Source organism: Engystomops pustulosus, chromosome 1 (genome assembly GCF_040894005.1).
Source record: "Engystomops pustulosus chromosome 1, aEngPut4.maternal, whole genome shotgun sequence".
NCBI lineage: Eukaryota > Metazoa > Chordata > Amphibia > Anura > Leptodactylidae > Engystomops > Engystomops pustulosus.
In genome coordinates, this window is record NC_092411.1 from 69,449,343 (window position 1) to 69,475,960 (window position 26,618).

Sequence of the window (26,618 nt, forward strand, 5' to 3'; positions counted from 1 at the left end):
TTCTGTGAATTCTTGAATCGCCTTTACATTTTTTTTTTAAGGGTTGGCCTGTAAGTTAATTGCCTATTCTTTGGATGTGTTATTAACTCTGCATCAACTGGTGGTCCACTGGTTGTAGCACCAACATTTTCTTTAGTGAATGCCACATACAAAGTAGCTCAGTTCTAACATCAAATGCAAAGTTTGCCTGAGGCTGGGTTCATATGTTGCATTTAGATTGTTTTATGTAAACACAAAGTAAATACAATTTAAAGGAAACCTACCATCAGGAATCTGATGGTAGGTTCCTATTAACCTACTAAATCTTAATCTATCTTTACATTAACCTATAATGCTTTCTAAACTAAGTTAAATTTAGATAGACTAGGGCTTAGTAGGTTTGGTGAACCACATAACGGAAAATAGTGCCCAAATATCCAAAACGCGGTTTCTACATCTGTCACTAAGGGGCATCTGCATAGGCTGACACTTTTAATGCACTGCAATACATGGTTATTGCAGTGCATTAGTATTTACTAGTGATCACATGATCACTGGTTCATATTATAGCAATGTGAAAATAAATAAAATTGAAACAAAAAGTCATAAAAATTAAAAAATAAAATTCATTAAAATGTCCCAAAAGGCCCTTAAACAAATAAAACAATAAATAATTTTAAAAAAGTAAAAAAAAAACACGTTAGGTATGTTTTTTACTTTTTTGTAGTTTTGCAACGCATACAAAAACATAACATAAAACTGATCAAATGGTAGAAATGAAAACGTTAGTTTTGTCCTGGAAAATCCTACCTTGGCCAACTCTGTACTCCTAAGTTTGAAAAAGTGATTGGAGTCAGAATATGGTAAAGGTAATTTTTTTTTTTTTGGGGGGGGGGGGGGTACATAATATATTTTACCACAAATTAAAAACTTAACACCTGATAAAATCCATATAAAGAGCATATTAGAGATACCATTTGGAATGTACAGTGAAAGACTTAAAAACAGAGCCCACAACAAAATGACGCAAATGCGGTTTCTTATAATTTTTTTACCGCATCTTGAATTGTATTTCCACTTCCCAGTACAAGGGATGGAATATAAAATACCGTCACTAGCAAGTACAATTTTGTTATGCAGAAAATAAGCCCTCAAACAGCTCTGTACATGAAACAATAAAAAAATCAACAGGAAATAAAATGGGGGGGGGGAAGCGCATTGGGGACAAGGATTGATATACCGTATATACTCGAGTATAAGCCGACCCGAGTATAAGCCGAGACCCCTAATTTTACCACCAAAAACTGGGAAAAACTACTGACTCGAGTATAAGCCGAGGGTGGGAAATGCATTGGTTAAACCCCCCCAGTAGTATACAGCCTGCCAGCCCCCAGTAGTATACAGCCTGCCAGCCCCCAGTAGTATACAGCCTGCCAGCCCCCAGAAGAATACAGCAGCCCCCCTGTAGTATACAGCAAGCCCCTAGTAGTATACAGCAGCCCCCATGTAGTATACAGCAAGCCCCTAGTAGTATACAGCAGCCCCCCTGTAGTATACAGCAGCCCCCCTGTAGTATACAGCAGCCCCCCTGTAGTATACAGCAGCCCCCCTGTAGTATACAGCAAGCCCCTAGTAGTATACAGCAGCCCCCATGTAGTATACAGCAAGCCCCTAGTAGTATACAGCAGCCCCCCTGTAGTATACAGCAGCCCCCCTGTAGTATACAGCAAGCCCCTAGTAGTATACAGCAGCCCCCATGTAGTATACAGCAAGCCCCTAGTAGTATACAGCAGCCCCTAGTAGTATACAGCAGCCCCCCTGTAGTATACAGCACAGCCCCTAGTAGTATACAGCAGCCCCTAGTAGTATACAGCAGCCCCCCTGTAGTATACAGCAGCCCCCAGTAGTATACAGCAGCCCCCCTGTAGTATACAGCAGCCCCTAGTAGTATACAGCCTGTCCCTAGTAGTATACAGCCTGTCCCTAGTAGTATACAGCCTGCCCCCACGGCCCTTAAAAAAATAAACTTAAATACTCACCCTCCGATGTCGGCGCGACTTACCAATGTCCCCGATGTCAGCGCGTCCCCTCTTCTTTCTTCTCCGCGGCTCCTCTTCACTCTTCCGGCGCCCATGTTTTCTTCTAGCAGGCGCATACTATGACGCGGCCGCTGCTGACGTCATAGTATGCGCGGCCATGAAGAAAACATGATAGAAGAAAGAAGAGAGAAGAGGAGCCGCGGAGAAGAAAGAAGATGGGACGCGCTGACATCGGGGACATCGGTAAGTCGCGCCGACATCGGGGAGCCGTGCTGACATCGGAGGGTGCGTATTTAATTTTATTTTTTTAAGTGGGTAATTTTTTACCACTTAATAGACTCGTGTATAAGCCGAGGGGACGTTTTTCAGCACATTTTTTGTGCTGAAAAACTCGGCTTATACACGAGTATATACGGTAAATCCTATACCGCATGATAAAAAGTTTACAAATTCTCTGGGATAAGAATTTGTGGTGCCTGAGGCCACGTTTGGAAACGCAATCCAAAAGTTCCACTCACAATAACATATTTTGGTAACATTGTGGTAACTAAGCACGAAGGAAATGCAATCTTACCTCAACGTGTGATCACAGGTGGAGCCTTTGGATTTTGTTTCAAAACGCAACCAAAATGCCATGTGTGACCGCGGCCTCAGGGGCTCTACAAAAACGTCATGGCACCTGAAAACTATTCTGTCCTACAAAAGTTCAATAGCTCCTTTCTTTCTGGGCACCTCCATGTGCTCTCACAATGGGTTACATCCACATATGGGGTGTCCTCTTACTCGGGAAAAAAACACACAATTTATTGTTAGAGGCATTTTCTCATTTTATTTGGTTAATGTGGGTAAATTTTGCAGCTAAATGAATGTATTAAAGGAAACCTACCATTTCAAATGGTAGGTTTAAGCTGTAAACACCGAGCACCAGCTCAGGGTGAGCTTGTGCCGGTGCTTAGTTTCGTTAGTGTTAAAACCGCGGTAGCGCGGTTTTAACACTTTTTAAACTTTATAGCAGAAGCTGCTTCGGCGCTGCGCGCGACGCCTGCGGCATTTCCTATGTAGGCGCGCGCACCGAAGCAGTTTATGCTATAAAGTTTAAAAAGTGTTAAAACCGCGATACCGCGGTTTTAACACTAACGAAACTAAGCACCGGCACCAGCTCACCCTGAGCTGGTGCTCGGTGTTTACAGCTTAAACCTACCATTTGAAATGGTAGGTTTCCTTTAATGAGAAATATTAGTGAATTTCAAATCAAACCTTCATTTTGTTTGAATTTCTGTAAAATACATAAAGGGTTAACAAGTTTGCTACCTGCTGTTTTGAATAGTTTGAGGGTTGAAGTTTATTGAAAATTTCTAGCGTCCTAATAAAACAAAGGGACACTTTCAACACAAGTTTGAAAATAGCAATCTTTTTCAAAAATGTTTGCCAAATTCACCTTTTTTCATATATGTTAAATAGATCAACCAAAATTGTCACAGTTTTTAAGTCCAAAATGTGACAGAAAACAAACTCAAAAACACAAATGAGCTTGGTCACTAAGGGGATAGTAAAAAGTGATCAAAAGGTCACAGAGTCCTCAAAATAGTAGCAATGAAACCATCAGCTCATCCCGCAAAAATGACACCTCACACAGCTCCGTACAGAGGATGGCGAAACAATTTTTTTTTTTTTTCGTAGACATTGTATTAATTTGTGAAAATGTATTAAAACCTGTATAAATTAGGGTATCACTGTGATCCTACTGAACCAAAGAATAAAGTAAATGTGTCATTTGGAGCACACAGTGAAAGTCTTAAAAACTGAGCCCACAAGAAAGTGAAGCAAATGCGTTTCTTCACCAATTTCGCCACATTTGGATTTTTTTTCCAGGTTCCCTGTACATGGCTTGAAATAACTTGTTACGCAGAAAACACACAGCTGTACATGGGAAAAATTAAAGAGTTAAAGATTTTTGAAGGTGGGGAGTGAAACATGAGCAAAAAAATGCTGCAATATCCGCCTGCTCCATAGAGATGAACGGGGAAGACCTGCCATGCGTGACTGGCTGCTGCAGCCATCTAGGTTTTGCTACAATGGGTGCATAGTGATCTGTGGGGTCCCATCATTGAGACCCCCACCGATCAGCAATTTAGGCCCTATCCACAGTATTTGGCCTAACTACCTTTAATTGAATGTAGCTTTTTGCTGAATCAGCTTTCACAAAAAAAGGTCTCTGGGAGGGGAGGTTGGGGGCTTGCGATCTATGCAATCTACTGATGTGTCATGTGCCTAGAGCATACTTTTGTTTTATTGGTGATTTTTATGATGGCTTCTTTGTATCTCCTTCCTTGCTGGTTAAGCAATGTAATAAAAGTGCTTTCTTTTCTATGTAGACTATTTATGTTTCTTGTTTGACCCCATTACAGGCCATCAGCATCAGCAAGGCTATCAATGCACAGGAAGCTCCAGTGAAAGAGAAGCACGCTCGTCGTATCCTTTTCACACAATGCTTTATCCATACACAATTTGGCAAATCAGATATGACCGCATCTGTTGTTTCCTACATGAATCAGCAAATATAACCAGCCCTTCAACATTCATGCGTACTCTAAGTAACGTGGACTCCAGGGATTAGCTGATTCAGCTGCACCCGCGGATCGCTCTACATGATGACAGGCTGATGCCTCTGCTCATTGGACTTCTAATAAACAGCGTCGTTGGAACGCTAAAGATTTTTGTCTCTGAAACAATTAGTCAGCAGTAGTCTGTGATCAGCTGTGTGGAAACTGTGAGGTCTTTTATGATGTGCAAAAATATTTGCCTTTTATGGGGCAATGTTTGCTTACTATAAATAGACTCGGTCCTACTGTAATGAAGGTACTGTACTGCAAAAAATGTTCCATTGCTTAAAATACATCTACCACAGGGTGAAGGATTGTAAACCAAGCACACTTGCATACTGGTATGTGCCCCCTTTAGCAGGATTTGCACTTATATTAGCTTCTTATGCACTTGTTTTTACAACAAAAAGGCTTTTATTGATTATGCAAATGAGCCTGAGGGGCTCCAGGCTCTATCCATGTTCTGAACACAGAACTTTTTGTGCATAGTGTGATTCTATGCATTTAAATTCTGATATTTTTGGCTTTTTATTTGCACGTTATTTCCTTGACAACATTTTAGGAATAATATTGGGTACTCATCATGAGAAAGGAGCCTTCACTTTCTGGTCTTACGCCATTAGTCTTCCCTTAGCCAGCAGCTCAATTCTTAGCTGGAAGTTCTGCCATGTCCTTCATAAAGTCCTTCGAGATGGTCATCAGAACGTAAGTAAATGCTTTCCTTTTGACATTTTTAACTTTCTTGGTAGTTTTCCTGCAAAATAACTAAATGTATGCCTATAAGGCTTCATGCACATGACTGAGTAATGGGGCCCAAGAGCCAAACTCTTTACTTTGGCGCTAACTTATGCACATCGTTGCATCTCGGTTCCCTGCTTGCAGCACAGTTGTGTGCAGGAGGCCCAAGTGGTGTTTGCCAATTTTGCCTGAAATTAATTGTTGTGTGTGGTTTTTTTTTTTGTGTTTTCTAAATTTATCTAGGTTCTCTCAGACTGTCAACGCTACCGGAGCAATATCCGTGAGATTGGAGATCTGTGGGTGAGTAGGAAAAAGTGACTTTGCCATGGTTCATTCTCTAATTTGAGTAGAGGAAATCCTCCTGCTAAGCAGTGACAATAGTGCTGGCAAGCCATCAGACCTCTGAACATCTTGACCTTTATTTAGAACATAAAATTTCTAAATCTGATTCTTCTTGGTTATTTTTTTTTATTTTTTAACTGAAAAAAAAATGTAAACATTTTTCTTTTTTTTGTACATTGTATTTAATCTCTTCTAGGGCCACATGCATGATCGATACGGACAGCTCGTCACTATTTATACGAAACTGCTGCTCTATAAGATAAGCTTCCACACAAAGGTATGAAAATGTGGCAGAGCAGCTCATTTTATGTCTCTCCCCTTCCTCACAAGCCCACAATTAAATGTTGTTGTTTTATTATTTATTTTTTTACCTTGTAGCATCCACAATTTCCTCCAAACCTGGAAGTGACGGATGATGTTCTGGAAAAGGCAGCTGGCACAGATGTCAATAACATGTATGTTTGCTATAGTCTTCATAAAATCAACTCGATCAATAAGTTATAAATGTGTTTCCTTTTCCATGTAGCCTATTAGGGCTCCAAACAGGAAAATGATTAACACATGTAACCTTTCCCTGCAGGAGAAGCTGATATAAGAGAAGTTGAACCCTATTGGGAGTTGTTATAGTTTAGTAGCAGTAGTTAAAGGGGTATTCCGGGAATATGAACGGCTGACACAAAAACCCATGATGATATAAATAAATGAGTACAACAATACTCAATGTCATTAGTCACAAAACGGAGCTTAAATAATTAGATTTTATAATTAACAAAATTTATGGCCTCTCTAAAGTAGGTGGAGGTATCACAAAGATGGCCACCACTGGAAACTACAAGTTCAATGATCCTTTAGTTCTCAGTAACTCCTCCTCCCTCTTATGCTCTGCTCCCAGTGATGATCTAACATGTCCTCTTGATCTGTTGCCATAGTAATGATGTGTAACTACCATCACCACAACACTGACCATACTGGATGCACTGCAACCAACCGACTACAGCCAAACATAGTGGTGATCACATGACCTGCCCAGGCAGGTGCAGGACATGTGATGTGGACATGTGATCAGCGGCATCTTCTGTCCTGTGTCTTCTCCGCAACGGACCGTGTGGAGGAAATTAACGGACTGATTAAAGGGCCAGTAGCATTTTAATTCTTCTGCTAATTCAAATTTTCTGCTAGGGGGAGCAACATTTTAAATAACAACTAATTACACACTTGCTTATATTTTGAGTGCCCATTTGTATATGAATTATGCTTATTCCTGGAATACCCCTTTAAGGAATATTCTGGGACTTATTATTTATTGATGGCCAATTCTTGGTAGAGATTGTATAGTCTGTAGTTGATCATGTGATATACCCCTGCATTATGAATAATATAGAGAAGACAAAATATAACAGCCATGCTGATGCAATGCAGGGAAATGTCTTTCTCACCTATGTTACTAGTAATCAGATAAAGGGTGGAAAAAGGGGTTCTAGCGGGGTTATAATATCCTAAAATACCATCTATTTGAGTATGCTATTGCTTTTCAACCTGTGATAAAGCTGAGGAGACCACTCACAGCCATATTTTTAGAGATATGATGTTCCATTATAGCGGTTACCCCAGTGTTAATGGCTAGTGATAAGGTTTTGACCCTTGTACCTAGTTATACCTTTGCTGTGCTCTGCATAAACCACAAGTGCACAGTTACATCTGAGGGTGCCAGTAGCTGTGTATCAACAGGCATGGGGTTTGAGTTACTTGTTTCCTAAGCCTCTGGGATCCTCCACATTCATGCGGCTTCTCTTATCCCATACAAAGGCCCCATCTGGTTGTTCTTGCATGGCTGCTCCATGTGTTCTGTAAAGTATGCAAATATGTTTTCCAAGGTGTTAAATGGAAAAGCGTGCCTCCTTTTGCTACATTGAAAGGCAGCCCCCTGAGGCTGGTGCCACACGCACCGCTTTGTCTGCGTTTGAAAACGCAGACAAAGCTGCACCTACCAGGGCGGGATCGAGCCGCCAGTGTTTTGCGTTAATTTAATGCAAAACACTGGCGGCTTGTTCCCGATCGCAGGCGTTTCCAAAGAAACGCCGATGCGATCGGGCCGGGGCCCGTCCCAGTAGGCGTGGCTTTGTTTGCGTTTTCAAACGCAGAAAAGCGGTGCGTGTGGCACCGGCCTAAGCCCTAAGGGGCTGGCTTTCAAGGTAGCAAAAGAGAGGCTGATAAAGGTTCTCCACATATCACCTAAAATAAGCTGCCTGTAAGGCACTGTATCTAAATTACAGTCGTTTTTTTTCTAATATGCAAATTGGCTTTCCTGCCTCATGTCTCCTGGTTTTGACTCGCGCCCCATTATTTTGACAGACTGCTCTGCGTCTCTTCAAGGGTGTCTGTCCGTTATTGGGGCTCTATAGAAACCTGTCACTGGCTGTACAAATGACCGGTTCCCTTTTACGTCTCCACACACCAAACTCTTCATAAGGAGAACTATTACTTTCTGACCCATGTTTGTTGTAGTCAGTCATTCATTGAAAGGCTATTTGTGGAGAGGTCACTGCTGAGGTTACACCTAGGTCTAAAGCTACACTTAAGAAATCTTCCTCCACAGCAGAGAAGTATGCAGGGTCTCACTTACCTATGTTTGCTCTAGAACTGAGCATTCTCCTTTCACTTCCCAAGATGCTTTGTGTTCTTTGTGGATTTGCCACTGAGCTTCTTTATCAGAAACCTTAAAAAGCAAATGCAGTGAGCTGTGCATAGTATGTACATACAGTATCAATACTGTGTTCTAACCTGACAGCTGGTTTCATGTGGAGGGCTGCAGGAGTTTCTTCACAGCATGAAATTTAATGGACTGTGTTTACTATCAATTAAATGGCTTCATAAAGTGTATAGCAAGTGCATTTGTACACTTTAAGGTTTCAACATTTTCCTGCTGTGTTCAAAAAGTGCCTTGTAAGTAGTGGCTAGGAGGAGGGCCCTGCCGAGTAGTGAAGGAGTCCTTGATGCAGGCTGAGTAGGGCATAGAAAATTGTGCAGAATCTTAAGCTGGGATGGAGGAAATTTGGAAAAGGGGATCCCTCTAATTTTCTGCTCTTTGCAAGGGATCTCTGCATCCACAGAGCTGCACAGGCACAAGACTCTCCTACAAGCTACACAGAGCAGCATCACATGGTCTCCCCCTCCCTCAAGAGGGAGCAGAGAGCAGCAGACAAAGGCTACGGATTCATAGAAGAAATCAGCACATAAATAACATACTGCTGCTCTGCTTATTGATAATGATAATAGGTCAATTGACAAGCAATTGATATGTAAAATAAAGAGATTCAAAATTGTTGAAAACAGTTTAGCTAGACTTGCACAACACTTGGTGGGACATGTAATTGGTGGTGGTTATCTAATTATGTGTGTCCTTAGCTTCCAGCTAACAGTGGAAATGTTTGATTATATGGACACTGAATTGAAAGTCGCAGAGACTGGTAAGTAAAGTTAAACCTACCTTATCCTCGATGCAGGTAACGAAGATTAACTGTACAATACAACATGTTCATTAATTTGCACATCGTCAGGAAATGCTGTTGCTGTAATTACTCAAGGGTGCAAGGGATTATTAGTATCTAATATTGACGTTCATGGAGAAGTACCTTGTTATACAGTTCAATTGTTTTTAGACGGAGAGGCCTAATATACAGTCCGTCCTCTGATCTCACACTAACAATCACTATTGGCACTTATGTTTATATATGGCAGATTAATGCAACTGAATGTGAATGCCCAGGTGAGAATACCCCTTTAAGAACAGATGAGACATGGCCTTACTGTAGACCTTGCCACAATTACTGATCAACCTTAGTCAGCAATAGCATAATGATCACTAGAAGCATCCCCCTCTTCTTCTTCCTTGGACCGAAGTAATGGTATTGGAGCCTTTTTTACATTTGTTATCGGGCTATTTCTGTCACTCAACTCAAGTCGTGAATGACTTGTCTATACTCATTGATGGTCAATTATCAAATTTTCCTTTTGTTTCACTATGATTTGCGCCCAATTGCACAACTCATGCCATCGTTTTCCTATGTATGGTCAAGACTGAAGTGTTTATGTGCAATTATTTGCACTCCTTTTAGGTACAAAACAATGTTATATTGGGCACATCTTGAAGTAGGAGAAATACAAATTAGGTGCAAACTAGGATTTTGCTACACGGCGAACTCCAGCGCACTTCTGGAAAAAGGCGCAAACAATTGAGCAAAAAACACAATCGGCCTAAAGTCACTAATATAACATGCGTCTGATTTAAGATGTGTCCTGTTGGTTTCATGGCTGTGCCCATTGGAGAATTTTTGGAAATGTTGGAACCCTTAAAATTGCTTAAAACTTGTTGAAGACTCTCGCTGTCTAGTTATTTATGTACTTTGATTTTACAACTCGCATATCATGTGCAATGAATATATATTATCCCCTTATCCCCAGTGATTTTGTTTGGGTTAATTGTTTTGGGTTATTTTTCTTGCACAATAGAACAAGGAGAGTCTGCGGCAGCACTACTTCTTTTCATTGTTTCATAGTATCATTGTATCAAACAAGTTGCAGGTCTTATAAGTTCATACTATAATTCTACAGTGTTAATCCGCCAAATAAAACCCTATAAGTTAGTGGACCTTAGTTGGGAAGAATACTTTCTGACTCTGAATATGGCAGTCCAATAAGCAAAATGTAGCTGTCACAAATTGTGATTTTTTTTTTTCCCCCCCTGCCTTCAAGGTGCACATCCAAACTTTTCTGCGTCGTGTCTAAAATGTCAGCCATCATCCTATTATGTAGTAGCCAATTCCGTACAGTAAAGAATCACTCACTATTAGGAAACTGTCCACCTCTTATTTGCCACAGGCATAGGTGTAAAAGAGCAATGGAAGATTTCTGTAATGGTTTTTCATTTATTTGTTAATTTTATTTGGATTCCCTCTTAAATTGATCCAAGCTCTCCAAATCAGGAGGTTTGCACAATGGAACTTCTGACAGTACTTATCTATATTCGAGTTAATAAGTTTGACGTTATCTGGGCCCCATGGGACATATATTGGCTCAAGTACAGTTTGCTAGGTTGTTCTCCCAACAGGCACCTTCATTTCGGTTTAGAACAGGGCAGTTCTTTAATCCACCACCCCCGCCTTCCCTTTGTTGTCTCAGCCCTTGTCTCTTGTGAATGTTATTTCTTATTACTTGTTTTACTACTACAACATGATTACCTCAAGTTTAACCGGTTATCTTCTTCTATGACCTATCTTTCCCCCTGTGAAATGCAGATATTTCCCCCTGTGAAATGCAGATACTCTGGGGTCTTACTTTTGTGGATATTGTCTCTGTTATGAAAAGATGAATAATGTACAAGAGTAAAGAGAAGTTCCTTAGCTTTCTCTATAACCCTAAATTTGATAACCTCCACTTTTACTTTAGTTCATTTACTTTCTTTATTACCTTGGTTGATCCTTGAACACAGTTAGACACTGAAGCTCAAAACTGTACAACCTTTTTGAAGGATATATTTTCTATGGGGCTTGGCAACCAATCCCTTAAAATGTACAGTGCATAAATACTGTTTTTGTACAGTTTTTGACACCACTAGATTTTAATCTGATGGCAATAGGTGTTGATCTTTGTGAAACATGCATAATCCTTATTGATTGTGGTAGTTCCTTGTGCCTGACCCTACTTCTATGTGTAGGTTTAACTAATTCCAGCACTAAATGTATTAACTTTTGGTTTTGCTTTTCAGTTATTAGGCAGCTTAACAGCGCCATTGCTGTGTCTCAGATGTCTGCAGGACAGTGTAAGCTTGCGCCTCTTATTCAGGTCATTCAGGACTGCAGTCATCTCTATCACTACACTGTAAAATTGATGTTTAAGCTACATTCCTGTAAGTATGTTTTACTTCTATTTCTCTTACTTTGTCTTAAAATGCACACCTGAATAAGGCAACTTCTGTATATTCTTTATTCATGCCTTGGTAGTAGACTGGAAAGCCTGTATGGATGTCTACTGCAGGCTACTACTAACAAATCTTACTAAAGGTAACTACAGGTGTAAATCTTTTTGAGTTCTACACCAGGATGTTGAAGATTTATTGGGTGGTGACCTTGGTACAAACGGCGCATCAAAGCCATTTTAATTTACTGTTGGCATCATCTCAAAGACATTCTAGTGCTATGTCTTTTCTGAAGATGCCATATATTTTTCTTAGTGATATTGGAAACCTATCCATTGCCTTGTTTTTACAACAGGACAAAAAAATAGACTATATCTGATTCTTGATGCATGACATAATGGACTGTGTAAATGTTTGCTTAAAATGACTGTTCACTTTGTTCTAGGTCTGCCTCCTGATACACTACAAGGACATAGGGACAGATTTCATGAACAGTTCCACAGGTATATCTGCTATGCCAACATACCTTGATAAACACTGTCAATTATTTAATTCATTTTTTTCCCTTTTTATCTTTTACCTTCTTCTCTTGCTCTTTATTGTTAAAGGGGTTTTCCTACAAAACCCCTTTAACAATGGGTTCTGTCCACAGGATAGGGCCACACTTGCTGAATAGTGGGGGTCTTAGAGATGAAACCACCCACAGATCACAAGGACAGGTCACCCCAGTTGGGACCCCTTGTCGCTTCTTCAGATGAGCGGAGCGGGTGACTGCGCATGGCCGGGCTGCACCATCCATCTCTATGGAGCTACTCGGCAATCTCCATCAGCTCCATAGAGATAAATGGAGCGCAGCCAAACATGCGTGTCCTGCTGCCCCTCCTCTCAGGGAGCGATGAGGGGTTTGATTGGGATATATTGGGCTCCTTATTCTAGTGATCTGTGGGGCTTTCATCACGGAGACCCCACCCATCAGCAAATCAGGCCCTATCTAACTTGTTTAATGGGAAAACCCCTTTAAATTGTTCCTACAACAAATCATTTAGTCGTTCCCGCTGCTAATAAATCTATACAGGCAAGCTTTGGGTGTTGTAATACTTTTCTCTTGGCCAAGCTCCTCTCAATGTGGGGGCTCTGTTTTTCAGCACCATATACTCCTGTAGAAGAAAATCTACTTAAAAAAAAAAAAAAAAACATGATAAACCAGGGACACTTACTGATAGATACATGTACTGTGACTATGGAAATATTCTTATTTGTTATCCATGACCTCCTTCCTTCCAAAATCATTTTTAACATCATACCAATAAGTCACAAGGGCTATTGGGGGCACTATGGAAGCCCCTCTATGGTGCAGATTCACAGGCTGTTATACACTCCCCTCTCTCTGCCTGTTTTAACCTTTCTGCAGCACAGGAAGTATCAGCATCTAGTAGGAGGGGGAAGAGCTCCTTGCACACTGTAACAGCCTGTGAATCTGCAGAAAAGAGGGGCTTCAGTAACTGCCCCAGTAGATTTTTCAGGCTCGTAAGCTTAATGTTAGAATTTGATTTTAGAAGGAAGAAGGACATGGATTACAAATTATATGAAGATTACCTCTGTCATACTGCCTTGATCTGAGTAAGTGTCACGTGTCTAACACTTTATTTTGATTATAGACTTTGGTGGGAAAGAAGCACAAAAAATACACATGCTGCTTCATCTACATTTCATGAATCGATTGCCCAGTGCCTATAAAATGTTGGCTTTTTGTCATACTGAATGGATATCGCTAGTTGATAACTATGATTTACCTTCTCTCTAGCCTTAAAAATTTCTTCAAACGTGCATCTGACATGCTGTACTTTAAGAGGCTTATTCAGATCCCCCGCCTTCCTGATGTAAGTATGCTATAGATTAGTTACTCCATGTTCAATACATTATAAAACGGCGCTGTCCTGCTTCAGCAAGTAAATGTTGTCTGTTTTAATAAAAGGTTATACAATTTTCCAATTGTTCCTCATTGTTTTTAAGATCTCTGCTTGCTGTCATTAGTTGCTTAGCTTCAGTGAATCTGACCATGGTCATGTGGGGGATGTATGGATGCATGTGTTTTTATGGTATGATCATGATCTGACATGTACTGTATCCTCAGAAAGGAAGCAATGACAGCAGAGATCTGGTAATGGTAGGGATTAATAGAGATAAATACATAATGGAACATTGTACATATTTTACATGTATTTGTAAAAACTGAACTAGCATTTGAAGCCTTTGTAAAAGATGTCATAAAAAGCATGTGGTGCATATTATTGCCAAATTATCATTTTTACAAAAAAAGTTACATTTCAATTTTGTCTTTTACAGAATCCTCCTAACTTTTTAAGAGCATCAGCCCTGGATGAACATGTGAAACCTGTTGTGGTCATGGCAAATGAGACTCCAGAAGAAGAAGAGCCCCCTCAAACAGAGTCTCTAATAGAAATTAACAATGCACAGCCAGTGGAGCAGCCGGTAAATATCATTTTAGGATGTTACCATTTTGTGCTTCTGCTAAAATGTACATTTGTTACAAAACAGTGTTTTTAAGAATCATCTGTTTTTTTCCGTATGGGGCATGCAGCAAAAGCGCCAAAGTGGGACAATGCTAGTGCTAAATGCGCCAGGTGCTTGCTGGTGTATATAGCTGACACCTACTGTAAGTGGCTACAAACATTGAAAGTACTCTATCTATATATTACTATCTAGAGGACATTTTCAATGTACACTCACCGGCCACTTTTTTAGGTACACCTGTCCAACTGCTCGTTAACACTTAATTTCTAATCAGCCAATCACATGGCGGCAACTCAGTGCATTTAGGCATGTAGACATGGTCAATACAATCTCCTGCAGTTAAAACCGAGCATCAGTATGGGGAAGAAAGGTGATTTGAGTGCCTTTGAACGTGGCATGGTTGTTGGTGCCAGAAGGGCTGGTCTGAGTATTTCAGAAACTGCTGATATACTGGGATTTTCACGCACAACCATCTCTAGGGTTTACAGAGAATGGTCTGAAAAAGAAAAAACATCCAGTGAGCGGCAGTTCTGTGGGCAGAAATACCTTGTTGATGCCAGAGGTCAGAGGAGAATGGGCAGACTGGTTCGAGCTGATAGAAAGGCAACAGTGACTCAAATTGCCACCCGTTACAACCAAGGTAGGCAGAAGAGCATCTCTGCATGCACAGTACGTTGAACTTTGAGGCAGATGGGCTACAGCAGCAGAAGACCACACCAGGTGCCACTCCTTTCAGCTAAGAACAGGAAACTGAGGCTACAATTTGCACAAGCTCATCGAAATTGGACAGTAGAAGATTGGAAAAACGTTGCCTGGTCTGATGAGTCTCGATTTCTGCTGTGACATTCGGATGGTAGGGTCAGAATTTGGCGTCAACAACATGAAAGCATGGATCCATCCTGCCTTGTATCAACGGTTCAGGCTGGTGGTGGTGGTGTCATGGTGTGGTGTATATTTTCTTGGCACTCTTTGGGCCCCTTGGTACCAATTGAGCATCGTTGCAACGCCACAGCCTACCTGAGTATTGTTGCTGACCATGTCCATCCCTTTATGACCACAATGTACCCAACATCTGATGGCTACTTTCAGCAGGATAATGCGCCATGTCATAAAGCTGGAATCATCTCAGACTGGTTTCTTGAACATGACAATGAGTTCACTGTACTCAAATGGCCTCCACAGTCACCAGATCTCAATCCAATAGAGCATCTTTGGGATGTGGTGGAACGGGAGATTCGCATCATGGATGTGCAGCCGACAAATCTGCAGCAACTGTGTGATGCCATCATGTCAATATGGACCAAAATCTCTGAGGAATGCTTCCAGCACCTTGTTGAATCTATGCCACGAAGAATTGAGGCAGTTCTGAAGGGAAAAGGGGGTCCAACCCGTTACTAGCATGGTATACCTAATAAAGTGGCTGGTGAGTGTATACAGTGAGGTTTTAGCAGATCGGTGTCCCTTCATGGTTATGGCTGCTGGGGGCTTTTTAAAGAAGAAGAAAAATTAGTAAACCTATAACATCCCAAAAGAACTGTGAACCTAACGTCCATCTCAGTTTCTTATTTTACACATTAAAATCAACCAAAAGGAGCATAATTGGCTGAGCGATTTAGTGTTATTTTAATTTGTGTTGATTTCTCACCATATACATGTATTGCTGGCATAATTCCGGAGATAAAAAAAATATCCTAACATTCTCTTGACTCTTCCGTTCTTGTATCTGTATTATGTAGCGATCACATATATGAGAACACATGGTCTCAGACTGAGCCTTTGTCCACTATGAACAAAAGTTTGATGTGAGCCAAAACACATTCTCGTTTATATTATTGCTGCATAATAAAGAGATACCAGATTGGAAGCATTGCACGAATGTAGCGGATATTTTCTTGCCTGCTGATCTCTGCACCTTGTGCTCCGATTGGAGAGGAGAGAATGGTTGCTGATCCTATTTGCGTCATTGCTGACATAGTTAATATGTTACATACATTAAAAATGGTAGCAAAATAACTTTAAAAATTTTACAGTAAAGGTGTTGTGCAAGGGAGCAAAGTATCTGAAACAATTACAAATATACTAATGTGGATCACAGCTGTTCAATTTGTTTTCAGGTCGTTGAGGATATCTTCCAGCAAACTTTTGGTCCCCCAAATGGTCTTATGATTGATGACAGGTATTTTACTACTTTGCAATTTTTTCAGTGGCCCGAGTTTTATCTTGTTGCCGGTAAAATATGAAGGTAGCTGATCTGACATGTGAATTATGTTTTTAAGGGACCTTCAAATTGAAAATTTGAAAAAAGAAGTGGAGATGCTGCGAGCCGAACTAGAGAAAATAAAACTAGAGGTTTGTATTACAACATAAGTTACAGAGAAAATGAGAACTTAAAAGGCAAACACCATTAAAGGGGTTGTCTGAGTTTTGAGAAAAAAAAAAAAAAAAATATATATATATATATATATATATATATATATATATATATATATATATATATATATATATATATATATATATATATATATATATATATTTTAAACTCGGACAACCCCTTTAAATTATTATGGATCTGTTCCTGGTTTTCTGTTGTACTAGTTTTTTAATGCTATGATAAACTTCTATAAAGAGCTTAAAGGGAACCTGTCACCAGAGGGTCATTTATAAATGGTGACCAGTTTCCACAGATAGTTTTTTTTTTTAATTTACACACATGTTTTTAAAATAGCTCTGCATTATATCATTATTGAAATGAAAGATCTTAAACTTTATCTGGCTCCCCACAAGATTGCACAGTCAAGTCCTGGGGTGATGGGGGCTTGGGTGTATATCAAATCGAAATGTCTGCTCCTGGATGCCTCAGTCACTTAATGGCGCTTTTTCAGCCCCTCCCACATACTGTCTCTATTCTGCTTCCCCCTGATGTCAGCTCACCGCAGTAGCAAGCTATTCCTGCGCCCGGCAGTGAGGCGCCACTGCTACTAGACTCCGCAGTGAGTTGCATACCATTTTGAGTTGCATATGTTGCTGTGTAGCACCCTGGCTTAAGGAGGGACAGGTTCCCATTGCGCATGCATTACATCCCTCAGCCTTGTTGCTAGGCAGTGAGGCACCAGTTGTACACAACTCACTACCTGCACCACCTCACTGCCTAGCTAGGGCTCATCAGGCAAGAGCAAAAATGGCTTGCTGTTGCGGTGAGCTGACATTAGTGGGAAGGCGGAGAAGAGAGATAATGTTGGAGCAGCTAAAGACATGACGCTAAGTGACTGACGCATCTAGGAGCAGACATTATGATTTGAAATGCACCGCAAACCACTTTCTGACTTGGTTGTGCAATCTGGCAAGGAGCCAAGTAAAGTTTGGGATCAATTATTTAATTAATGATCTAACGCAGAGCTATTTTTAAAAACGTGTGTAGGAAATACAGTGCTGTATCTGTGGGAACCGGTCTCCAGCTAAAAATGGCCCTCTGGTGACAAGTTGCCTTTAATAAGGTGCCAAAAAACTTTCAATAATAGAGTGCTCTTCCGCTGTTCAGGCGGTTTCAAGATGAGATCCGCAGAAAACTGTGTTAAAGAAGCATATAGACGTTGTTTGAAATATCCCATAAATCTTAATTTTTAATGAAAATTAAAAACTGCCCATGATCATGTGATAGACACAGTTGCTTGGCTTGTTGGCTCTTCCCTGTACTGTAATTCCTGCAGCGGTTTCTCCAGACAGATGTGACATTTGAGGTAAAACGTTCTGAATATTATTGTAATAGGCTCAGAAGTACATCATGCAGCTCAAGGGCCAGATCAACACTTTAGAAGCCGAGGTGGAGGAACAGCGCAAACAGAAGCAGAAAGCCTTGGTGGATAATGAACAACTGCGGGACGAGCTGGAGAGTCTACGGAAACAAAAGTTGGACAGTGAGAAAAAGGAAGGAGTTCTAATGGAGATGGAAAGTAAGTGATGAACAAAATGATTGTTCTGTGACTTATAACGTGTTCCTGAAAAGCGTATACTAATAAAGTTAAATATACCAAAGGGATTTTACCAGGAGACTGAACTTGACAAGAAGATAAATGTTGGTTGTTCTAAAACTTATAAACCATTAATACGAAGCCATATATTCTAGACAAGTGTGAAAAAGGAGGATCTGTGTTCACTGAGAAATGTGTTTTATAAATCAAATTGGATATACCTTACTATTAATTTGTTATCTTAAAAAAAGCTTTCCTTTGTTTCTGGTATAACTCATATGTCTGCCACCGTACAACGAGATGTTGGGTGCTGCATAGCTAGGGTATCCACCCCAGTGTTTATAAGTGAAAATGTAGCTTGATCCCGCCTTTTGGATTTTTAGTCATTATTTATTGAAATACCTAAAAAAAAAAACATATTTACTGTAAGTTTTGTCTGGAATTACCTTTAACAAATACATATGCCATGGGAGGACTGTGCAGATATATTGGAGACAGAGGTTCAACACTACAAGTAGGAAAGGTGAAGTAAGGTTCATGTTACATTCTTTCTCTTAGGGTAATGCCTGTCTTTGTAAAGAAAATCAAATATGATAAACCAGGGACATTAACTCATGACACTGGCAATGTAATTATGGGACTCTTCTTATATTTGTTATTTATGGACTCCTTTCTTCCAAAATTAACTTTTTGCTAATTGGCTATCTTTGCAGTAGCTTCACAGACTGATACTTGTTTTTCCCTGTGCTCCCTCAGCACTTCACCCCTCCCTCAGCCTAATCTCACTGCAGCAGAGGACATTTCAGCGCAGTGTAATAGCTTGTGCATATGCAGCATGTATGGGGTCTGGTAACACCCCTAGGAGCCCTTTGGGCTTACTAGCATAATTTTTTTATTTTAGAGGGAAGGAGCCAATGGATAGCCAATATAAAAGATTACCACAATCACTGTGCCTGGATCTATGAGCAAGTGTCCTGGATTTATGTTGGATCCTATAGAGATGATATATCCTTAGACTCCATTCAAGTGAACTGCGCTGTGGTAACCTCACATGAACCCGACTCTGTATGTGGATTATCCTGGATAACCTCAACATGTTACTACTTCTAGCCAATGCGGTCCAAGTCTAGAAATCTTGACACTAATAAACAAGTTGTTACCCACATAATGTATAGAATATACACAATACAAATGCCAGGCTGATGTTTCTAGTTCCAGACTTCCTTTGTATCGCTGTGGTAAAGTACTTTGGTTCTTCAATCTACATGACATTTTTTTTCTTTCAGAAAAAGTTCAGGCAACAGAAGTTCGATACAATAAATTAAAGGAGAAGCACAATGAGCTCATCAATGTTCATGCTGGACTTTTGAGAAAGGTATCTGAATATGTGTTTTAATCCTGTTTTCGTTACCTAATATTTTCTATAATAAAGTTGAGGAACTGTGAGCGGTCTTTGGCGTCAGCTGCACCACATCCACACCCAAATGGCAATGAGGAAAAGAATTATTGCCGTAGAAGCCCTGATAAATGTCCCCCATTCTATAATAAATAATGTGATATAATTAATATAACAATTTTTATAGCCATCTAATTCTGTAGCGCTTTACCGAGTTAGGGCCTTGCTTGCTAGAGCTTACAGTCTATGACAGTGATGGGCAACCTTTTGAGCTTGGTGTGTCAAAATTCGCCAAAAAACCGAGCATAACTCGGGTGGTGTGTCACCTTGACAAAAAAACATTTTTTGATATTTATAGTTTAAACAACAAATATGTATACTATTTAACTTCTAGGGTAATTTAACCGTAGGTTGTCTGATTGATCCTACCATGTACTGCCATACAATCAGACAGATGTGAAATTGCTTAGTAACCTGCAAACTTTCATGAAAGTTCACAGGTTATAGCGAGGGCACAGGCGCCGCTGTCTGCATTTCCTTCATGCCCTCTTGGCATGGAGAAGGTGTGCGGAGCAAAATAATCGCAATGTCTGGCGATTTACAAGGCGTTGCGATTTATTTCAGGGCTTGTACGTCACAAAACTGACACACAAGCCCTAATGACTGTCTTCTATCATACAGTGCACTGACCTTACTCACTGTATGATGGGAGTGGTTGTCCTCCCTCATCCCTGCTCTGGAGATGGTCAATGTAGAGGTGGCAGCTGCTGGGACATCACACAGGGCAGCAGCGATGTGACCTCTGACTTGCTGCCATCCTCCCCCCACCACAACTATCAGGAGCTGCAGAGGAGCCTCCTGGGTGTATGGCCGGGTCACCTCTCCTGCTGTGCCCTGTGCTGATACCTGTGCTCACTGGAGACACTAGGCACAGCTCACACATGGGGAGGGGCCGGCCCGGGGGAGGAGGAGGAGGGGGGGGGAGTGCTGGAAGCTCAGTGCAATCTATCAGCCTCCCGGCTACTGCACATGATCATGTAGGATGAAACTTAACTCTCAGGCAGCCGTGTGTCAGTGAAAATGGCTACGTGTGTCAGCACTGACACGCGTGTCATAGGTTATCCATCACTGGTCTATGAGGATGAGGGGGTGAAACAAGAGGTATAAGAGTTTGTATAATGGTCAAGCCATTCTTTGTAAGGGAATAGAATAAAATAATTTAATACATTTTTAAAATACTGCTTGAACCAGTCATCAGCCGCCGTCTTATATACAGAGTCTCAAGTCAGTGGGACTGCAGAGAAGCCTGGAGCTTGGTATCTGGCGCTTGCTGGATAACAGTCGGGAGGAGTGCACAGAATTGGTTAATAGAGTAAAAGTTGCATGCAAGTGTGATAGATATGCCTGAAGAGATGGGTTTTAAGAGCATAGTTGAAGCTTTGGATGTTGGTTTTTAGTCTTGATAGACCAAGGTAGGGCATTCCAGAGAATTTGTGGAGTTGTGAGTGGGAGGCTCTTATTAAGGAAGAGCATAGTCTTAGATCACTAGCAGATCGAAGAGCACATAGGAGAGAGGTAGGGAGGTGCAATATCATGCAGAGCTTTGTGGATGAGGATGATAAATTTAAACTGTATTCGGAAGGAGATTAGCAGCCAGTGTAGCGTTTGGTGTGAAAGGCGATCCTGGCTGCTGCGTTAAGAATAGATTGGAGAGGAGAGAGTTTAGTGAGACCGATTAGTAGGGAGTTACAGTAGTCTAGGCAAGAGTGAATCAGACCGAGCAGTTTGGAATTTGTTATATATTATAACAAACTGGGAATTCTCTTTGGGAACTTAAAATGGTTTACACCTGGGTTTGCTGTATAATGGAACAGAAACAGACGTTATGTGGAGAAGGCTCAGCCCATATGTCCTGAAGATTAAAATTTTTAGTGTTGATTAAGGAGGCAGTCACTAAAGACTCCTGATATGTTCATTGCAGTTTATAAGAATTTTGTAAACTTCCCAAATAACTTGTGTAGGTTATTGGGTTTGGAGCCATGTCCATGGGTAGTCAATACCCATTTTTACTATTTTTCTTATCCTTTCAGCAGTAAATTTATTATGATGGGGCATCTCCAGAAAATAGGGGTTCAAAATGTATAGAAATATTTTCTACAGTACTTGTATATTAGCTTGGATGTGCTTAGACAAAATAGAAAAAGGTTGTCTGACCAGAGACTAAGAATCGGCAAGTATGTTCTCCAGAGTGTTTTCAGTCCCCACTACTTCAATGTATTGTGTATTAGTCTGTGAAAAAGGGTCAGATCTACAAAATAATAATGCTTGCTTTATTGTCTTTGCAGTCAACACATGGCTGGAAAGAGTGTCCTTGTGCATGAAAGCTTTTGCTTTATGACCTGCTTTCTCCATCCGTACAATGAATGCCATCAGTCACATTATATTAACTTCTATTCAGGGGAAGCTGTCATCCGGCACTGTTAGGATGGAGAAAGCGGGACTTGCATGATGCACCAAGTCTCTTTCTAAATGGTTTTGTCTTCCCTGTGAAATAATGTTTCTGGAGCATATTTTATATTGTTACTCCTTCTAGTAACTTATTAATAATGACATGGGTGTTCTCTGTTGGAGGTTCTGTCCATTCAAGGCTGACAGTCAGACTTTGCATCCAGCTGATAACACCTTCTTGGCTATCAGCTATTGCTTAAAGAAAACCTATCATCAGGGATCTTCCTTCTATCGGCCTCATCCCCAATCCTTATCCCGCTTATCTATGAGTTATCTAAAAACAAAAAGTATATTCTATTTATGCAAATCATCGGCTGCAGTTGCTTGGGCGTGGAGTAGCGGTTGTGAGGAGCGGGAGCAATGGCTCCTCCACACCACTGTAGCCACGACTGACCCTGCCCATCATCACACCCAAGTAGCTGAGACTGATGATTTGCATAAATAATAGATATGTTTTTCTTAGATACTATTAAAATCTTAGATAAGCCGGATAAAGCATAGGAATGAGGGCCATAGTAGGAACCTCCCATCGGATCTACCTTGTTAGGTAGATCGCAGAGTTTGACAAATGACATTTATTTTATTTATCAGTGATCTGAGGTGATGGGTCGATAAGATCTATATTGGTGATGACATGGCACTCTCTAATGCCTGAAATACATTGTTTAACAATAAACTGTATTGTCTTTCTATTTTATACAGAATGCAGACACTGCCAAGCAGCTCACAGTGTCTCAGCAGAACCAAGAGGAAGTGGCACGTATCAAGGAACAGCTGGAGTTTCAGATGGATCAAGTGAAGCGAGAGTCAGAAATAAAGGTTAATTGAAACATTTGAATATTTAAAGACTGGAGGCGTCTTCTACCACACAAATGTGCTAAATAGTATTCACAGCTAGTTGTAGCCTGCAATGTGAAAGCGTCGTTTATGCACAGTTACAATGTGTCCCTTTTGCTGGGGCCATGTTCTTAGACATTTATCTGGATATGTTGTTTTGTGTTGTTGTGATATTCCAGAGCTGAATGAAGTGACTAATGTACAGTATTCAGTAATACAAGAAAATGGTGCAAAGCCAAAATATAATGAATACGGCACAATAGTAAATTTCAATGATGCATGATAATCAGGTTTATATTCTCTATTTATCACAAAAGCTAAATTTGACCAATACAATTTACAGTTACTGTACTTCATTTGTTAACTCAATGTATTGTAACAAGTCACTATTTTAGGCTTCTCTAATGAGTTGTTCAGTCTTTAAGTTACATCAATAGCCTCTGCTGAGATTTTAAAGTACCAATAAAGTATTCACAATTGTGTGCAATAATTACGGTATACCTTCTACTGTGACCACTGAATATTGGAGTTTTGGTACTTTTAGGCTGCGTTAACACATTATAGTTGTCTTGAGTTTAGAAATGCAAGTCAACCAGAAAATGGAGGGGCTTCATTTTATCGCATATGCGCAAGGGATCAGGAATGGCAGGGGAAATGTAGAAAAAAAATACTATATTAGGCTACATTCACACGAACGTATGGGGGACGTATATACGGCCGACGTATATACGGCCGATATACGTCCCCCATACACTCCTATGGGCGCACGGCACCCTACGGGAGCGGTACGGTGCAGCACACGTGCGGCGCGGTACCGTTCCGTACCCGGGAAAAAGATAGGACATGTCCTATCTTTTCCCGTAATACGGGGCTGTGCGCCATAGGTTGCTATGGAGAGGGGCGGGGGTGAGCTGCGCTCACCTCCTCCTCCTCTCCCCGTACACTGCCGTTGCCCGCTACGGTACGGGCGGGCAACGGCAGTGTGATTATAGCCTTACAAAGTACAAACTATACAACTCTCAGAAAGTTGATAAAACGTCTAGTAATTAGTCTTTATTAACAGTCTCCCTCCTCCAATATGTCAAACTATGTCCTAATTAACTCTGCCCCCAACAGCCTGGGCAAAAAAAATACAGTCCTCACTTAAAAAAAAAAATGTACTGTATAGGGATGTAGCATCCAAGAGGTTGAGGTGGCAAACTATTGGACTAAGTCACCTGCAGTCTGTGGGACAAAAATGAAAGTTTTCCTTCTAAAATCAACTTTTAAAGTTATGTTTATGAGAAAGTGCTCCTGGGAGTGTTATCAGAACCCCTCTGTCGCAGATTCACAGGCTGATCCTTTCCGGCTCTCTCAGCATTACCGCCCTGCCTGAGCCTCACATTAGCTGTAGAAAATAATAAAATTAAAAATTGGCTTGCGTATAAATGAATTTAAAAAATCAATGGGGTCATGGAAAAAGTTGAAGACCTTGGTTCTGAAAGGGTTAAAAAAAAAACCTTTATGCAGAATGCACCATAACACTACATATGTCTGTTTCTAATACATTAAATATAGCATAAGTTTTATAGTTTGGTTTATGTGGTGATAGTAATTTCTAATCTTTGGTCACCATTATTATTTTCCAGTTGGAAGACCACACGTTTCAGATTGAACAGTTAAAATCAGAAGTAGAATCCAAAAAGGAAGAATTGGTTCGGTTGCAACAGTCTTTAGGCATTACTGAAGAGGTATGTACTTTTTATAGCTGCTATAATGAGCTGACTACAGTTACATTACCAGAGGACAAAGTCAGTGTGGCCTAACACAGCTCTGAGAACATGACAGCTATTGTTTGGTTAACTGTCTGTCCCTTTACTTTACTGCTGTCTCATCACAGAGAATGAAAGTAGGAAGGAGAGGAAAACAAGGCGCAGCAACCGTTTGACTTTTACATTCTCTATGGGCTTCTGTAGCATATGACATGCTGATTTTCTGTGCTGAAAATCTGTTGCATAATATAGGACCTAAAGCCCCCCCCCCCCCCCCCTTGCAGCAAAATCTCTACATAAATCTGTTTTAGTCTTTTAGTAAGTCTTGCTTACCCAATAGGATAACATTGGTTGAAGTCCATGGGTTGTAAAGATAAAGATGTAATTGCAGGTGATCCACATCCCTTCAGTTTTCTGCAGAGCTTTCGTACACAAATACTTCAGAGATATTGGGGTGAATGAATTCACTGTTTGTATAATCTTTAGGTAGTATAAAGGGCGATTGCCATCTTGGGCAATTGCTCTGTACACATATGTACATTGCTTGGTAGCGTGGGACATGGCTAATGTAATGGAGTAGGAGTGTGCAGAAAGCTGATGGCAGACACCAGTGGCGTCGCCTTATCTTCGGGAGAATTAAAGTTGATATCCAACTGCCAACACTTATTGCCCATGACATTTAGAAATCAGTAAGAAGTTGGAAAGGTCTATTTACATTTAATAGCCATTGCATTCAGCCCCCCAACCCCTCCCAGGAAATGCAGATTTGTTTGTTTTTTTGATCTTGTAAATAAGAGAGAGAACACCTTATTTGATAGTTAGTTTTCACTGTACTGCCTTGTTTCTAATGTTTAATATGTGAATCGTCTTCTGTTTAGACGGCGTCTGTGCTATCTTCAAAGCTGGCAGCGCTGGAAGCTGAGAAGGACGCACTGCAAAGCTTATTAACCTCTAAGGAGTCAGAATTGTTATCGGTTAAAAATGTGGCTCAGGAAACTGAGTCTTTATTCAACCAAGAACAAGCAAAGCGAGTCAGTGAGATACATGACTTGAATGAAAAACTTGACAAAAAGGTACCAAAAACTTATCCCTTATGTTAGTGCTTCACTATTGGGACAGTTAATGGGTTCTTGGATAAATGTCAACTTAGTTTGACACATGTGCTGGTCATCTTCCCAATGCAATGTTCATTAATACAGCTATAGAAAAAAATGAAGGAAACTGGTAAAGTAACTCAACCTTTGAAGCAAATGTTCTTTATTTGCAACTAAATGTTGCAGCTGATAACCGTAAGTTTTGTGACATACTTTACTAAGGAAAATAGCTAGTTTTAGAAATATTGAGAAGGAGGCTTATGATTTCATTTCACTTGATAATTCAGCTCTCAGCAGATCAGACAACTCATACAACGGATAGTCTTAATAGGAGAGGGAAAACAAATTTATACATACTGCTTAAAGCAGTAAGGAAACGGAAAACAAAAAATATATGTGTGTGTCATATATAATTAATAACTAAGCTTACTGTTACCATCTGCACTATTTTATGTAATTTGCCTTAATTCTTATAAAATCAACTAGAAACTAAACTGTTAAGGCCATGGATAACAAATATAAGATTATTACCTCATTGCAAGTGCCCCTGATTTAACCTGCTTGATTCTGATGCTAGATTTTATTTAATTATTTTAGACACTGTTTTACTCATAACCTTTGTATAAGACGGTCAGTCAGAGTATTTGGCAACAGCCTCCCTAATGGACTAAACATTTAGCCAGTAAAATGTATAATATGCTTGAACAAGCAGTATATTTTATTCTTAGACTGCAGATGAGCAGAAGCTTTATCACAAGATGTTGGAAGACCAGTTCAACATAATTCAGGGAACAGTGAGAGAAGCAGAAAATATCATCCAGGATGCGGTGTCTAAACTTGATGATCCTCTACATATTCGTTGCACCAGTTCACCAGGTATAGTATAGTCTAGTATAGTGTGTGTATATATTGAA

General features: G+C 40.3%; 1 protein-coding gene across 1 annotated transcript in view; it reads left to right on the plus strand.

The window, feature by feature from the left end:
- Nucleotides 1-26,618, plus strand: part of HIP1R (huntingtin interacting protein 1 related) — a 57,840-nt gene that overhangs the window by 20,502 nt on the left and 10,720 nt on the right. The window contains exons 2-19 of the mRNA XM_072144087.1: nt 4,427-4,490; nt 5,184-5,326; nt 5,603-5,659; nt 5,898-5,978; nt 6,080-6,156; nt 9,107-9,168; nt 11,466-11,606; nt 12,061-12,118; nt 13,420-13,495; nt 13,962-14,108; nt 16,265-16,326; nt 16,427-16,499; nt 17,917-18,100; nt 19,405-19,493; nt 22,725-22,841; nt 24,488-24,589; nt 25,489-25,683; nt 26,433-26,580. Of these exons, the coding sequence (XP_072000188.1) occupies nt 4,427-4,490; nt 5,184-5,326; nt 5,603-5,659; nt 5,898-5,978; nt 6,080-6,156; nt 9,107-9,168; nt 11,466-11,606; nt 12,061-12,118; nt 13,420-13,495; nt 13,962-14,108; nt 16,265-16,326; nt 16,427-16,499; nt 17,917-18,100; nt 19,405-19,493; nt 22,725-22,841; nt 24,488-24,589; nt 25,489-25,683; nt 26,433-26,580 (1,876 nt within the window). The remainder of the gene's footprint in view (nt 1-4,426; nt 4,491-5,183; nt 5,327-5,602; nt 5,660-5,897; nt 5,979-6,079; nt 6,157-9,106; nt 9,169-11,465; nt 11,607-12,060; nt 12,119-13,419; nt 13,496-13,961; nt 14,109-16,264; nt 16,327-16,426; nt 16,500-17,916; nt 18,101-19,404; nt 19,494-22,724; nt 22,842-24,487; nt 24,590-25,488; nt 25,684-26,432; nt 26,581-26,618) is intronic.